Source organism: Otolemur garnettii, unplaced genomic scaffold (genome assembly GCF_000181295.1).
Source record: "Otolemur garnettii isolate 467f Iridium unplaced genomic scaffold, OtoGar3 scaffold00104, whole genome shotgun sequence".
In the NCBI taxonomy this organism is placed as follows: Eukaryota; Metazoa; Chordata; class Mammalia; order Primates; family Galagidae; genus Otolemur; species Otolemur garnettii.
In genome coordinates, this window is record NW_003852499.1 from 4,928,444 (window position 1) to 4,944,884 (window position 16,441).

The window sequence follows — 16,441 nt, forward strand, 5'->3', positions numbered from 1 at the left end:
CCTTGTACAGATGAGGAAACTGAGACTCAGGCAGGTACTGACTTGTTTCAAGGTCCTGTAAGTGCAATGGAGTGTGGACTAGAAGCCAGGTTTCTGTATGCTTTCTTCCACAACATGTTACAAGACACCCTCTGAAAACACTTCTCAATGGCCTTTAAGTATCTGATGGAGGTATATGATTTATGACCTAGTTTTGGCTAAGACTGTAACCAAGCCAGGCCTGGCAAGTCCTCTACAACATGGAAGCTCCTTGAGGATGGAGCACACTTTCTCCTGCATGAACTGCAGAGCTCACATCCCTGGCATAGGTCTTTGTTGATTGTGCCTGATGGAGGAGAGAATGGATCGACTTGACGAGAGCTCTCCATCCTTGACAATGTTGAGGAGTCAGAACAGGGTGAGATTTAGGTCAAGTACAAGTTCTAAGAGCTTAGTTTTAAATCTTAGCTTTTGCCCTAACTTTTACATGATGTTGGGCAAGTCATTTAACCTCATTGAATTTTCTCATTGGTGAAATGGAGATGAAAATCTCTATCTCAAGGGATGTGAGAATACATGAGAAAATATACAGAAGAGGACATGGGATGGTGCCTGCCTCTGTTTTGTTGTTTAAATTAGAGAAATGGTTTTCAGTCTTCCCCTATTCTATCTTCTTTCAATCCAAAAATGACTGTTCTTTCTACATTCTTCTTCCCTTGATGGGCTGGCTGATCTCTTAGTCATTGTACTGAGCTTCCTCTGACTAAGAGGTGGGTGCTGAAAGACATCTGGACACAGAGGTGAGTGGCTATGAGCCACACTCTTGTCTGCTCTTGTTATTCCTGAATCTTACTCCATCTCCAAAACAATCACTTCTCTCTCCCATCTTCCATGGTCAGGTTCTGAAAAGGCTTGAGGGAAACTGACAAATCTGCATGGCTACCCCTGATAGAAGGATGGTCTCCAGACCCCAGAGACATGGCCCAGGGCCAAAGGATCCCCTGGACAGCCTGGAGCAGAAGGAGACCCAGGAGCAGGGACCAGGCCAGCTGGCCATGCTGAAGAAGGCCCAAGAATTCTTCCAGACCTGTGATGCTGAAGGCAAGGGCTTCATTGCCAAGAGGGATATGCAGGTAAGAAGTGGCCCAGGAAGGCCTTTCCACCTGAAATGCCAAATGGCATGGGTCTCTTGTCTTGGGTTAGGACTTGCCCCATTGCAAGTGATATCCTTAACAGAAAAGATATTGTCATTTCTGCCCCAGAAGTAAGCATTTTATAAAACGCTACTGGGAAACAGAGCTCCTAGGTTCCTTCTATTTCTGGATTTTACTTGCTGTCAGACGCAGGGTTTGTTTCCCATCTCTGACTCGGTAACCCCTCAGGATTATGGGAAATTATGCTAATAACATGGGGGATTTAAGCAAGACACAGAGAAGAACCTTCTAAAACTAAAGGTAGAAAGGCACCAACTTGAGTTATAACAACATCATTCCTGCTGGGTATGCCTTAGAAACAGCTATATCAGGTGTAACACTTGGGAGGAAGACATTTCTGGAGGTCGTCTTCTCTCTCTCAAGTGCAACCACATTTAACCCCCTCAAAACATGTCCAGAGAGAGAGATGGTATATCTCAGTGCACACTATTACCTACCTTAGGGCTCAGCAGCTCTTCCATAAATGTCCAGAGAATAATTATTTCTGACTTTCTAGGCTGTACAGTCTCTATTACAACTGTGCAGCTATGCAACTGTGAGCCAGAGGCAATGTGTAAACCAACAACCCTATTGTGCTCTAAGAAATATTTATAGACAATGAAATTTGAATTATATATAATTTTTACATATCACCAAATATTAATCCTGTTATGATATTTATCTCAACCATTTAAAAATATATTAAAACCATTCTTAGCTCACTGGCCATACAAAATAAGTAATGGCTGGGGTTAGGCTGGACACAGAATTTGCCCAACCCTGTGCTGGTGCCTTTCTGCCATTAGTGTCAAAGGCTTCTCAGTGTCTTACTTAAACCTCTCATGCTGCAATCAGTATTTCACCCTAACACAGATACATAAAACTCAGACTGCATTAGAGTGCTCTGAAAGCAACTCCTTCCCCCTAGCCTTTCTGTCACCCCCTCAAGAGCATGAATTGTAGGGATGCATACCCGTGCTGCTAGGTAAAGCCTTGACATGGCCAGCTGCTCTCTCTCTGTAAGTCTAGTTTTTCAGAGCACACTAAAATTGGGCAATGAAATGTAGTCCCTCATTAGCATCAGTCTTATCTCTGCTCAGCAGAGGTGTAGAGGCTGAGGAGTGGGCTTTGTGACTAGGGAAAAACAGGGCCATTCTTTCTCTCCGTGGCCCTGTGGGAGGATATTCTCATGCATCTGCTACTGTCCAGTTGTAGGAATTGAGGAAAGACACCTCAGGGATAGCACCAGCTCAGCCTGCAAGTTAGCTGGGCCCATCCTCTTTTGTGGTAATTGACTCCCCAGTAAGTTTCTGTGGCTGCAACCCATTCCCGAAGGCCCCCTCCCCATGGAAGGTCAGATGCAATGTAATTTTAGGAAACCGCTGACAGACCCCTATCTATGAACTTCATAATTGTCATTCACAGGTCTGGAGTCTCACTGGTCGTTGGAAGTGGTTTAATAGCATGCTTAACTTTTGATTATCCCTTCTAAAAAGAAAGAAAAGGGAATTCACATCTATCGAGGGTCAGCTGTGGGCCACATGCACTGCACAATTCACACTCTCTCTCCACGCATCTCCCAACTCACTGAGCCCTACTCTTTAATGAAGGCAGGAATGACCATGGTGAACTTAAAACAGTCAAGTGTAAATGTTTAAAGAAATCATTTGCATTTGACTTGACTTGGAATGTGGTTAGAAATCTCAAGTCCCAGAAATTCCCATCAGCATCCTCCCCAATCCTCACTTCTGACGCAGGCAGGAGGAGAAGGGTATGGACAAGCCACCGAGCAGACACTTGTGCATTGAGGTATTTATTTCCTCTGTCTGCTTAATTTTCTAAAGTTTTCCTGAACCTGTGGATAAGGAAGCATTGAAATATTCACTTCTCAGGCCAAGAAAGTTCTGTCAAGAAGGGAGAACAGAGCACATCATTTAAGTGCCATCTCTCCAGCTCCTTTCACTGGTTGTGTCAGGAGGAAGATGGGCCGAGAGGAGAGGTGTGAGAAGAGAAGTGGCCCTCTCACAGCCACTGCTGGCTTTCTGTGACAAGCCCCATCCCCCCCGGGTCTCCTGGGCCAGGTCCTCCAGCCATCTGAGCATTGGCTTATCATTTGCACATGCAGCTGCCTTGTGGGTACAACCACCCCTTTCGGTTGGTGTCCAGACCACCTCCACCTTTTATACCTTAGACTTCCAGCACAGTCTCATGGGAACTAATAAGGGAAGAACTCACGTTTTTGACATATACGTAAACTTAGCAACCAAGAAAGTTCTTTATGGCAGAGGAAGGTCCTCAAGGAAGGAGAGGCTGAGGCCAAGTGGGAGAGAGGTCACAGGCTGAAGAGCTGTCAGAAAAACAATGTTGCGAGAAAGTCAGGGAGACTTGTGATTGTGCTGAACAAGGAGTGAGGGAGGGACACTCCTCCCCTGGAGCTCTCCCACCTAAATAGAGCTGGGTCCACAGAAAGAAAGGGCAGGGTCCAGGAGCTGTTTTTAATTGGAATTCTCTGAGAAACCAAGAGAAACCCTGGAGGAACCGAAAGTGAGCTGCACTGAGTGAGCCCTGTGCTCACGGGCTCCACGTGCAGACGTTCTGCTCCAGGGAGGCAGGTGGTGGCCGTGGACCCGAGGGAATGGAATTTAGGTGGTGGTTCACAGAGGCCCCTCAGGTCTCACACCATCCTCTATGAGGAACCTCTCTGGGTTTCGTGGGGCCACTCCAGCAGAATTGGAGTAGGAGTTGCTTTGTGGGTGGGGACTGGTACAGTACCCCAGAGGCTTCACATGGGGCCGATCAGTCCTGCCTCAGAGGGAAAGAAGGACATGAGCAGACCAGGCTAGAGAGAGCACAAAGGGATTCCGTCAGCTGGGGGGGGGGGAGAAAGGATGGGCAGGAGATGGCTCTGCAATAGGCTACATCCTCAAAAACCCCGCTTCCCTGATTTTTTGGAAGAATGAAATGGCTGTCTACCAACACCAACACTGCCTAGGATTCCTGACTTAGCCAAGCAGTTAAGAAACATTTGGGGGTTGGCAAAGTAACCACATCTGGGCCTCGACCTGCTTCATAAGTAAAGTTTAACTGGACACAGCTGTGCTCTTTCCTTACACGTTGCCCGTGGCTGCTTGCACCCCGCAGTGGCAGAGTTGAGTAGTGGTGACAGAGACCAAATGGCCACAAAGCCTAAAGTATGTACAGGGAGGCTCCCTGGGTTACAAATGAGGTAGGTTCTATAGTTTGTTCTTAAGTTGAATTTGTATGTAAGTTGGAACATTTACCTATTACTTGTAGTAGCCTCCATTCAAAGGCACGAGTTGTGTGTGGGACATTTGTAACTCAGGGACATACTGTAATAACCTCTGTTTGGTAAGTACAAGTTTTATATAAGTTGGATGTTTGCAACTCAGGGACTCTATATTCTCTGACTCTTTACAGAAGAAGCTACCTGGCTCCTGAATTAGATTAACAAGAGCATTTTGAAAGATTTTTGTAGTAAACTGACTTGGGCTTTAATCCTGAAACTGCAATTTACTAGTGATGTGGATTCGTGTAAGTCTCTTAACCCCTCTGGGCCATAGTTTCTCGGCTGTGAATTATTAATAGCTACCTCCCAGCTTAGAAGAGAATTAAATGAGCTTAAGCATGTAGAGAACTTAGCTCTAAAACAGACCGGGAAATCCCTCCGTGAAACGCACTGTGCCCATACCACATCTCAGCCCAGTCCCTGGTGTCTTCTGCACTGTGATTTTCTTTAATTGTGGTGAAATATAAATAACACAAAACTTGCCATCACAACCATTCTTAAGTGTATGGCTCAGTGGCATTAAGTACACTATGTTGTATAACCTCATTATCCATCTCCAGAACTCTTTCATCTTGCAACATAGAAACTTATAAACATACTTAAAGTCAACGCCCCAGACCCCTCCCCTCAGCCCCTGGCAACCATCATTCCACTTTCCATCTCTGTGAATTTGATTACCCTACGTACCTCATGTACATGGATTCATGCAGTATTTGTCCTTTCATGACTGGTTTATTTCAGTGTCCTCAAGTTTCATCCATATTGTAGCATGTGGCAACATTTTTCTTCTTTTAGAGCTGAATAATATTCCATTGTATGTTCAGACCATAATTTGTTTACTTACTTGCTGATAGACACTTGGCTATATCTGTTCAAGTCTTTGCTTGAAATTCTTCTAAGTATATAATATGCCCAGAAGTGAAATTACTGGATCATATAGTAATTCTATTATTTAATTTTTTTAAAGAAACGCCATACTATTTTCCACCATGGCTGCACTCACCACACTATGATTTTAAGTGTAAGCTGTCTTTCCTGCCTTACAGATAAAGGGCATTTTTGCTGTAAAGGGCACCTTCCACCTGTATCCAGCTGCTGCCATTCTTGTTTGTGTCCAGCCTAAATGAGTGGCAGCAGTTTTGCCTCCTAGAGGACATTTGACAATGTCTGAGACATTTATAACTGAAATGACTGGAGAGGGAGGTGCTGTTGGCACCTAGTAGGTAAAGGCTAGGGGTGCCTCTAAATATCCTACAAGGCATAGGATGGTCCTTCTGCTGCCTTCCCCTCTTCTGCACTCCCCAAACAAAGGCTTATCCATTTCAAAATGTCAATATGTAGAGATTAAGAACCCCAGGTCTACACCAAGCAGTCAGCCCAAGCTGAGCGCATCAGTACACAAAGCAAGATAAAGGTAGTCCTGGACCTCCCAGACCCCACACACATTCTGAAAATATTTGGTATAGTCGAGCTAAAGATAAGGGAGGAGAGCAGTCTGGTGTAGATGCTTCAAAAGGAGAGACAGTTCAATTCTGGCCATAAAGATGGATCTCCTCTGGTTATCTCTTTAGTGAAAATTTCACCTGAGCATGTTTGAAACTGTGCAACCATATGCTTTAAGCTATATGGGGTATGTTACTGGGCTGGTGACCAAGAAGGTAGAAAGGTCTGGCTAGAGCACAAGGAAAGACATTATTTTTCCATGGGTCTAGAGCCTGAGACCTCAGCACGGCTGCTACAAGAGGTCTCCTACTCCAGGCCCTAGAAGGTCCCCAGTCCATCAGCCATTGCCAGGAATTAGCAGGTGGACTGGTTGGAATCTGGTGTGTGTGAGGTGTCACCGCGCTCTGTAGATAGAGTTGCTCTATAGACAGGGTCAGGATCTCCGGCTGTCATTCTTAATCATGCACTTGGTATTTATGCCTTCATTCAACACTATCTAAATGCTCGGTGTTGGGCAGCGTTGGGCTAGGTCCTGGGGACACAGTGGTGAGTAACAAGTGAGGTGGCTGTAGTCAGAGCACTGAGGGAGCAGACATTCATTAGTTAATGCATCTATCTGTATTCAAAATGCGAACTGAGATAAGACTTATGAGTGAGAGGAATGTAGTTTGGGGAGCCTACGTAACCTGACCTAGCCCAGGGAGTTGCAAGTGATGTGGAAGCTGAGAATGAAGAAGGAATTTGGAGTTGAGTCAGAGAGGGATAGCTGGCGTTAAAAGAAGCCATGGCATTCTGGGGCTGGCCGTGCTCCTCTAGCCATGGGCAGTAGGAACAGGGCAAGCTGACTGTCTCTCGTGCCTCTTCTGCTGCTGCCTGCTCTCCTGGACACATGGAAATGCTGTGAAAGAGATAGGATCTCTGGAAGGCTTTCTCTTGGTGGTTTGTTTTATGGTGGTGGTGCCGGTGGGGGGTGGGAGTAGGTGTGGAGAGGTGAGGAAGGGCAAGGGATTGTAGAATGAACACACTGGAGAGGCACTGGACTGCTGCTCAAGCCCTGGATGGGAACTGGTTCTTTTCCCGGCTCTGGTCTCTACAGTGACTTCAGGCACATCTCAGAGCCTTGCGGGCCTGTTGCACAGTGGAATAAATAGTCTTGTTGCCCTCTATCCTGCTTATGTGACTTAGTTCACAATGTAGACAGCACCCGGTGCCCAGGGGACCAACCACATTCTGATAAGTTGGTTTTACATGGCTCTGCAGGCCTGAGGAGAGAGATAAATAAATAAAATAAAATAAAAAAATAAAAGATAATTATGGTTATTAAGACTAAAAGACTTTTCAAGTAGGGCCAATAAAAGAAGGTTCAAGAGTCTTGTGTTGCACAGCTTGCAGAGGAGGCTGAGGAAGCAGGCAGTGCCAATTTGCCAGGGCAAGTGGAGTAAGAAGTACTTGGAACATATAATATTGTTTTCCTCATTATCCCTAACAAAAAAAAAAAAAAAAAATAAAGAAAGAAAAGAAACTAGCTTCAGAGATGGAAAAGAAGGCTTGGGATTAGATGAGAGGGGGCATTTGTGGTTGGAAGTGTTGTGAGGTTCAGGAGTGGTGTCCAAGGTGAGGTAGGAGATAGCCTCTCCTGGCTCACACTGACAGGTGAAAAGTGTGTGGGGTGGTTTGGGTGAAAGGCAAATTGAGGTCCCATTGACCTCTGACTTCTAGAATTTCCTTCCTGCTCATTTCCACAGTGGCTACAGCACCACATTTTAGAGCAGATCCAGCGTCTCAGGCTGAGGGTGGGAAAGGAGGAAGGATTATCCCAAGGAAAGGATTGGAATCCGGGCACTACAGGAGCTCTGGGTTTCACCCTACCTCCCAGGTGATGCCTTTGTTTCCAATGGAGCTAATGAACTTCCTGCTTTCAAAATGGACTCCCTCCTCCCCTGCTTTTCTTCCTGTGGCTGTTGAGACAGCTGGTTTATGGATTGTTGATAAGCCAGAGATTCTGCTGAATGCTAAGCAGACACCCTTCAAGCATCTTTGCACACTCTCCTGCTTTCCTTCCTTTCTTGAAAAGCTCGTTCATATTTAATTCAGTTCTTCCAAGTGGCTTCCACATCATCCTATCTTCTCACTTTGTAAAGCTTCATAGTCTCCCTTAATGCATGTACCTGCCAAATTAAACTTCATGGCTTCTCAATGAGAAGATTGCCATCGGATCAAGCCAAGTGTTCTTGCCGGTTATGTCTGGGCGTTCACACCTGCCAGCTTTTTTTATTGTTCAGACGGCTGTATACTTTTCTCCCTCTAAAGCCCAATGTTCATTGTCTTCAGCTGTCTGTCACTTGCACACAGGTGTGTTTGTGCAGATACTCCTTGGGTACCTGGGAAGAAGGGAGTGGTCAACTGAGATATAATGAACTCCCTCGGGGAGCCCTCATTTGGAGACTTAGATTATTAGGATACAGAGGATGCTTGTTCCAAAAATTCAAATTAGCCATAGCCTGGGGCCCTTGCACATCGGCAGAAGGCCAGAGGCAAGCATCCACCACTCAGCCACTTTGCTCTTTGTCCTTATTACTGGCCTCTGCCTGTCCCTCCTTGGAGAGTCCTAGTCAGCCCAGGACTCAAGTTCAGTGTTTATTTATGACCTGCTCATATCATCTTGTACAGTCCTTTAAGATACCAATATTCTTGGGGGCCTGATACCTTAAGCCACTGGCAGTTGACATTTTATCAGGAAATAGTTGTCAGCCTGCAGGGAGCAGGCACAGACGGGAGCCTGGGTGTGGGTCACTGGGGTGATTCAGCATCCCTTCAGAGCTGAAGGATCAAAAGATGTATCTACAGAAACTTGTAAATGCAGTAGGGCAGGAGGGGCCCCCAGCAGGGAAGACCTTGAGAGTCAGCGACCCATACCTGCATCCTGGCAGGAGGCAGCATGGCAGAGGAAAGGGGCCTGGGAAAACCCAGGGAGACTGGGTACGGAACTTAGCTCTTCATTCCTCCCTGAGTAGCCTTGTGAATCAGTGGACTTCTCTCTCTCCCCTCCTCCCCACCTTACTCCTTTTTATTGAATTCTGTCTCCCTGCCAGGCACTGTGTCATATGCTTTCTACTCATTATCTCATTAATTTTCCAGCCCCACACTGTGTAGTTATTAGCCTGCAAATATTTGCTCCTGTAAAGCTTTGTTCTTTTACAGATGTTGATCCTGCTGGCTTTGGAGTCAGACCTGGATTTGACTCCTGGCTGTGTCATTACTAGCCATGCAACTTTGCAGCCACAAAGTTAACCTCAAATTTCATCTGTAAAATTGGAATAATAATGCCTACTTCAAAGGGTTGTCATAAAAATTAAATGCAAATGACAGATACTTACATATTTATTTCTTTATAAATCACCTAGCAAATTGCCTGCCACATCAGTAGGCACCCAGTCAGTAGCAGCTGTTGTAATATGCATAGGAGGAGAAGGAGTGTGAAGCAGTCTGAATGCAGAAGCTTGCTCCTGGGTTTTGTAGGACTGGGCCAAACTCTAGAGATTTTTTGACATGAGTCTGTGCAATCCCAGGTCAGCCTCCTATGTGTGGCATTGTTAACTAGGGCAGTCTGGGTTGTTTCAGAGGCTTCATAAGGAGTTGCCGCTCAGCCTGGAAGAACTGGAGGATGTGTTTGATGCTCTGGATGCTGATGGCAACGGCTTTCTGACCCCAGAAGAATTCACTACTGGATTTAGTAAGTTCGGATGGATCCTGGGGACCCAGGGTCAGGGGTCTACCTAAAGCTGTATAATGTGCATTCCTGCCCCCCTCTGGATCTGGGGGACCATGTAGTATAAGTTTTCCTGCCCTCCTTTCAGAGATCCAGAACTTGAGGTCTCTAGGCTCCGGATCGTTTTGACGATCACTTGCATCACTGCTCTCACACTGCACCCTGTACTGTCACTGCCAGGACCCCTGCCATCCGAGACTGGCAAGGGGGATAGATGAGAGGTTTTGGCAGAGGCTTGGCAAAAAAGGGAGCTGTGATGAGCTTTGCAGCCCCTTCTTTTCTGCCTTGATAGACAAAAACATGGACAAATCATGGGATGACTGGGTGGTTCATTCCATCCCAAGTCTGGTTGCATCTTCCAATTTGCAGGATATCAGCCATCACAGAAGTTTCTAGAGGGTTTGAACAGACCAGTTATTCTCAAAGTAATAAGGACAACGGAGAACTGAGATTCTGGAACAAGATAAAGAAACCAGACACTGTCAGATCAGATAAATCAACAGGCAAATTTTATCATCCATTTGCCTCATGAAAAGGAGCATATAATTTTCTTAGGAGTATCTGATGCCTTCTCTGACCTCCAGGAGCTTATAATTAACTTGGGAGGACAAGATGGATTGCTTTAATACTAGGAGTTTGAACATGGAGAAGGAACACTGGAAACTGTTAAGGAACTTGTAAACGTGAAGCCCAGTGAGGCTAGCAGGGGCCAACTAGGATGATAACACAGAGCCTTGGCAATCAGGTGGCTGGGGGCAATGGAGGGAAATCAACAGAAAGATGTGCTATAAGTCAGGTTGTCATGGGTTGAGGACCACAAAGGAACCACTGTACCCGCCATGCCTTTTGCCTTCTGCCTTCCCCGGGTTCTCTCTGGCAGGTTGCTTGTGGAAGTGGAAAAGGCACCAAATCCAAAACGCGATGTCCACAGATGGTTGATACAGAGGATTTTCCCTTGTTCTTTGCTCCGAGGACTCTCAGATGATCCCAGGCAACTGAGAAAGCTGAGCTCTTCCCAGGTGAGTGTGGTCTAATCCAGACCCTTGTGCCCCACGCCCTGCAGGTCACTTCTTCTTCAGCCAGAATAACCCAAGTCAAGAAGATGCAGGTGAGCAGGTGGCCCTGTGCCAAGAAGAGCAGGTGTATCAGTCCCTGGGAGACACAGAGGAAGATGGGGAAGCCCAGTTCCAGATGTTAATGGACAGACTTGGAGCCCAAAAGGTTTTGGAAGAGTAAGTGGTGACAGAGATTTGGAGGATGGGGCCTAGCCTGGGAGGAACCTCTTTAGGTGCCCATTCAACAGTTAGAGCACCAGAGAGTGCTGGGCGCTGCCAGCTAGGAGCCCTGCTCCCCACAGCCTACCCTTTACAGTGACCTGTCTCTGTGTTGGGCTCTGTCCCTGCCTTTCACAGTTTTTCCTTGGGAAACATTCCTATTCTCCTCTCCATTCTCTCCCCTCTCCTCTTCCTGCTGTGTTTCCCTCACAGTTCCTGGCTCAGGCTTGCTCCCCCGGGGGGTGCTCATACATCAGGGGTCTATACCAGGCCCTCAGGGGCTTTCAGGGATCTCTCCCTGAGAATCCTTTCACTCCGGTAAAGGTATCTCAGCTGCCCCCCCGCCATATGTGCTTTCCTGGCAAAGTTCCCTTCCAGTGTGGAAGCCTTCACACTCTGTATCCCTGAGCAAACCAAACCTGCCAGGACGACGAGGTGAGAAATTAACCAGCTTCTACCAGCCCACCACTTGGATAATCAGTGGCTCAGCTGAAATTTCAGATGGCTGGAATTTCAAACAAAATATAATATCACAATTCTTTTTTTTCCAAAAAAGTGCTCCGTTATAAACACATGGATCTAAGCCCTGGTACTTAAAGTAAGGGAAAGCAAAACAAAACAAAATAAATAAAAAAATAAAATAAAATAAGTGATCTTATAGCTCTAGAAACCAAACAGTGGGCATGAAAAACATAATACCTTCTGCCCCTTTTCCTATCGCCTTTAGTCTTTTCAGTTTGGGGTCCCTAGGTCCTGGGTTGGGTGTGTAGCTGCTGACCAGTGTCAATGGCAGTGGTGGTAGAAGGCACTTGGGCAGGCAGGGCCAGGAGAAGGTGGGCAGGGATGAAGCACAGGGTGGTGGGAAGCTTGTTATCAGGTGCCTGACTCAGCTTCTCCAAGGACAGAACCCCGAAACACAGTGATCACTGCAGTGATGGAGTGCAGCCACCTTCCTGGCAGGGCTCTCAAATCAGAGTTCACCAAATGTTGCTCTGAGAATCTATGTCAAAGTCCTGTACAGAAATGGGCCAAAATGAGATATCCTGGAGAAGGAAAGACCTTGGGGAAGTTTCAAGAGTGGTCTACAAAAACTGAGACACAGAAGATGGTGGGCTTATACTGCAGCATGGGAGACACATTCTGAGTGTGGAGGCCGTGAGGACTTCAGAGGTCTTTAAAAACTTTGCTCACCAAATGGTTTATGTGTTGTAGAAGCAGAAGAGAGATGGATAGACTGACCTCTCAGAATCCTTTCTAGGTTATACTTCCAGCTTCCCAGCCCATCCTTCCATAAGGGGTGGCCTCAGTATGGTCTAGAAGTGGTAGGCTGGACATCGGGAGTCCCTGCTCTTCTTGGTGGTCTGATTGGCTAAGTGAGTTGGCAGCTTAGTGGGCTTTGGCTTCTGTCTCATCAAAAGTTGAGTTCTTCCTTCTCCAGAAATCTGGGGAGAGGTAAAATGGCCAAGACTAAGTATTTCAAAGAGCACTGGAGGAGGACCAGAGGGTTTGCTGGTCTCACGGGGGACTTTATCTCAGTTGGCCTCTGCCAGACTCCACGGGGATGGGCAGACCTAGGCTAGCAAGGTGGACTGGATTTTATAATACATTTACTTCATGAGGGGGCGTCTCAGTCCATTTGGGCTGCTATAACAAACTACCATAGATGGGGTTCCTTATAAATAACAGAAGTTTACTTATCATAGTTCTTGAGGCTGGGAAGTCCAAATCTGTGAGCAGAATTGGTGTCTGGCATGGTCACTCATCCTGGTTCATAAACAATCTTCTCGCTGTGTTCTCATGTGGAAGAAAGGGTGGATGACCTTCCTCTGGCCTCTTTTATAAAGGCTCTAATAACATTCGTGAGCACTCTGCCTTTGTGATCTAATCACTCCTCAAAGCCCCCCACCTCCTGATACCATCACCTTGGGGGTTGGTTTCAACATATTTGGTGGTAGGGCAGGACACGGACACGGACATTCAGACCACATTGGACGAAAACCTGCCACAGGGATGAGAAGTCATCATCGTGCCTCTGGAACCTTTCGTGACATCTGTATTCTGCCTATATGATGAAGTGAACACTCATGCCATGTTCTGTGCGGGGAATAGAATTCATTCTGGGAAACAGAGAGGCTCCTTAACCTCCCCTTTTTCTTGTTTCCCAGATTCACTCGTGTCATCCAGTACAGTGGTGGGTTTATTAGAGATCGTAATAAATACTTGTTGGGTAGACTGGGGGGTAGGTGAATGGATGGATGGATGGATGGACCAAATGAGTAGGTTAATGTTTGGATTGAATGGAAGAAATGGAGCAAAAAAAAAAAAAAAAGAAAGAAAGGAGAGAAAGAGAGAGGGGGAGAGGAACAGAGATAGGGCTGGAGAGGTGACTCAATAACTAATTAGAGGTAGGTCCATTTCTCAGTTGGCCTCTTCTCTGCTGGGTGCAGAAAGTAATGTGCATGCCCCCAAGAACATTGCTAACACAGCACCATCAAATATCACTCCTGAGGAAAGTTTCTCAAATACAGTGCTTATTACATAAGCACAGAGGATTTCATTCTTTATCTTGAGGGCTCCTGGTCATAGCTGCCCGGCCTGATTTTAGAGTTTAGTGGAGGACAAATCAGATTTATGTTTCTGTTTGTTTGTTGCTTTAAAGTGATTTATTTAAAGTGGTTCTCCCAGGAGAAGCTGGTAATGGATTTGGGGAGGCAGGACAAGGCAAGAAAGTAAAGCAAAGAAGCGTGCGTTTCAGGAAAAGTCCTGCTTCTCCAGTGGATGTTATTTGTATAGTCAAAATAGCATAAACATTTACTGTCATATCTTGGAATCAGTGTACAGAGTTTCTGAAACTTAGCACTAATTACAGACTTAGGGACTAATATCCCTAAGTCTATTAAAATAAAATAAATTTAGAGAAATTGAAAGAAACTTTAAAAAACTGTTGTAGATACAGTGAAAAGGGAACGTGAACTAGTACAACCTCTATGGAAAACAGTATGGTGATGTTTTCCATAGAGGAAAACGTGTGCACACCACATTTTCTTTATCCACTCATCAGTCAATGAGCACTGGGCAGTTGATTCCATATCATTGTAACTGTGACTCGTACTGCGTTAAACATTCTAGTACAGGGGTCTTTTTTCTAAAATGACTTCTTTTCCTTTGGGTGGATATCCAGCCATGGGATTGCTGGATCAAATGATAGGTCTACTTTTTTTTTTTTTTGAGACAGTTTCACTTATTAACCCTCAGTAGAGTACTATGGCATCACAGCTCACAGCGACCTCCAACTCCTTGGACTTAGGAGATTCTCCTGCCTCAGCCTCCCAAGTAGCTGGTACTACAGGTGCCCACCACAACACCCGACTATTTTTTGTTGCAGTTTGGCCTGGGCCAGGTTTGAACCCACCACTCTCGGTATATGGGGCCGGTGCCCAACTCATTGAGCACACACACACTATGGAATATTACTTATCCACAAAAAGGAATAAAGTAATGATTTTTGCAGCAACTTGGATGGAACTGGAGACCATTACGCTAAGTGAAGTATCTCTGGAATGCAGAACTAAATATCACATGTTCTGATTATAAGTTGGAGCTAAGTGAGGGGTAAATGTGGTCACAAAGCGGTGTAATAGACATAAAAACTAAGAAGGGGGAGAGTGGGCGGAGATAAGGAATAAAAATCTACCTATTGGGTATAATGTATACTATTCAAGTATCAGATACGCTTGAAGGCGCTGAATTCAGGATGATATAGTTCATCCATGTAACAAAAAACACTTATATCCCCTAAGTCTATTGAAATAAAAAATAATGACAGAGCAAAAAGGAATGGATACAAGGTAACTGAGGCAGGGAAGCAAATGTTGCAGTTTCTAGAGAAGTGTAGGTATACAGATAATCTTTATTGTCATAGAACAGAGGTCATAAGATAGTTTCTGTAATTAAATTAAACTAATTGAATGTGAAATGTACATTAAATAAATTTCCAGAGTTTAACAAAATTGAAAATCAAAATGTGGGCTCGGCGCCTGTGGCTCAAGCGGCTGGGGCGCCAGCCACATACACCTAAGGTGGCGGGTTCGAATCCCCAGCCCGGGCCCGCCAAACAACAATGATGGCTGCAACCAAAGAAAAGTGGCCAGGCGTTGTGGCGGGCGCCTGTGGTCCCAGCTACTTGGGAGGCTGAGGCAGGAGACTCGCTTGACCTCAGGAGTTGGAGGTTGCTGTGAGCGTGATGCCATGGCACTCTACCCAGGGGGATAGCTTGAGGCTCCGTCTCAAAAAACAAACAAAAAAAACAAACAAACAAAAAAAGAAAATCAAAATGTGATTACTCTATATTGAAAGGATGGAAGGAAGGGAAGGATTTATATTATCAATAGCCAGAAATCAGAAAGATTAAGAAATCGAATTTTTAACACAAGACTTGAGAAGACAGTGAACAAACATCTATTATATGAATGAAGTGTTAGAAAAAATATATATGACTACTTATTAAAATAATCAAAAGGCTGATTGAGGGGGTAAGATTTATATTTATCCTCCCCATTCCCAGAATAAAGTTGAACTGGTTATTTGTAATAAAGTGACCCGTGAGATTTCACTTTAGCGCTCCTTGTTTATTGTTATATAACTTTCAAACTTCCTGCCACAGCGTTCTCACAGCCTGTTAGCTGTGAGCAATTAATTTTCATTCTGTCTTTGCAACAAATCATTAAACCTATTCTCCGTCAGTTTAATGTTTGACTTAGTTTGTTCACTGGCTGTAGATTTTTCAGTTTCTCTAGAAAGGGAGAATGGGGTCCATGGTGTGTGGCTCTGCCTTCCTTCCCTCGGGTCTGCGTGAGCCCACGTGTTCCTGCCGCTGTGCTGCGCACACACGCGCCCCAGCGTGCCTGTTTCCAGGGGATGTTTCTGAGCATGTCATTCTGTGTCTTTGTCTGTCCGCCTGCCCCCGAGTCTCCGACTCTACTTGTCTTTCCCGGTGCACACACATCTTTCAGACTTGCTTCTTCCCTTTCTTTTGCCTGTCAATCATTTCCCCCATGTCACTGGGCCCCCGTGGGGTGATGCATATTCTCTTCCCTTCCTGCAGTGACAATTGCTTTCTGCCATCCATCAGATGGCATATCTTTACCTCTCAGCGGTGAGGACCAGCCTTCCTGGGGGCGACAAGCTCTCTTCTTTCTCTCCATAGCTTTTGTCCTCACATGCACTGGGCTCCCGGCCTCCTCTCCTCTTCCTGGCATTTTGAGATGCGCCCGAGCACATTGCTGTGCACGCTCAGCTCAGCACCACTAGCCCATCTTGAAAGACACAGGAGAACGGATGCAGCAGAGTGAGGTGACCAGCACAGGAGTAAGGCGGCCCTGAGTTGGACCCCCCACTCCATCATTTACTGCTGAATGATCTTAGTTCACTGCACCTCTCTTCGCCTGGTTCCTCGGCTGTAAAGGGGCTAATCGCA

The 16,441-nt window shown here is 45.8% G+C and overlaps 1 protein-coding gene across 2 annotated transcripts in view; it reads left to right on the forward strand.

Moving 5' to 3' along the window:
• Positions 1-16,441, forward strand: part of CRACR2A (calcium release activated channel regulator 2A) — a 121,389-nt gene that overhangs the window by 49,754 nt on the left and 55,194 nt on the right. For both annotated transcript variants that reach the window (XM_023517072.1, XM_003796430.2), the window contains exons 2-4: positions 879-1,112; positions 9,544-9,655; positions 10,755-10,923. In XM_023517072.1, coding sequence (XP_023372840.1) covers positions 915-1,112; positions 9,544-9,655; positions 10,755-10,923 — 479 coding nt within the window. In that variant the 5' untranslated portion in view covers positions 879-914. The remainder of the gene's footprint in view (positions 1-878; positions 1,113-9,543; positions 9,656-10,754; positions 10,924-16,441) is intronic.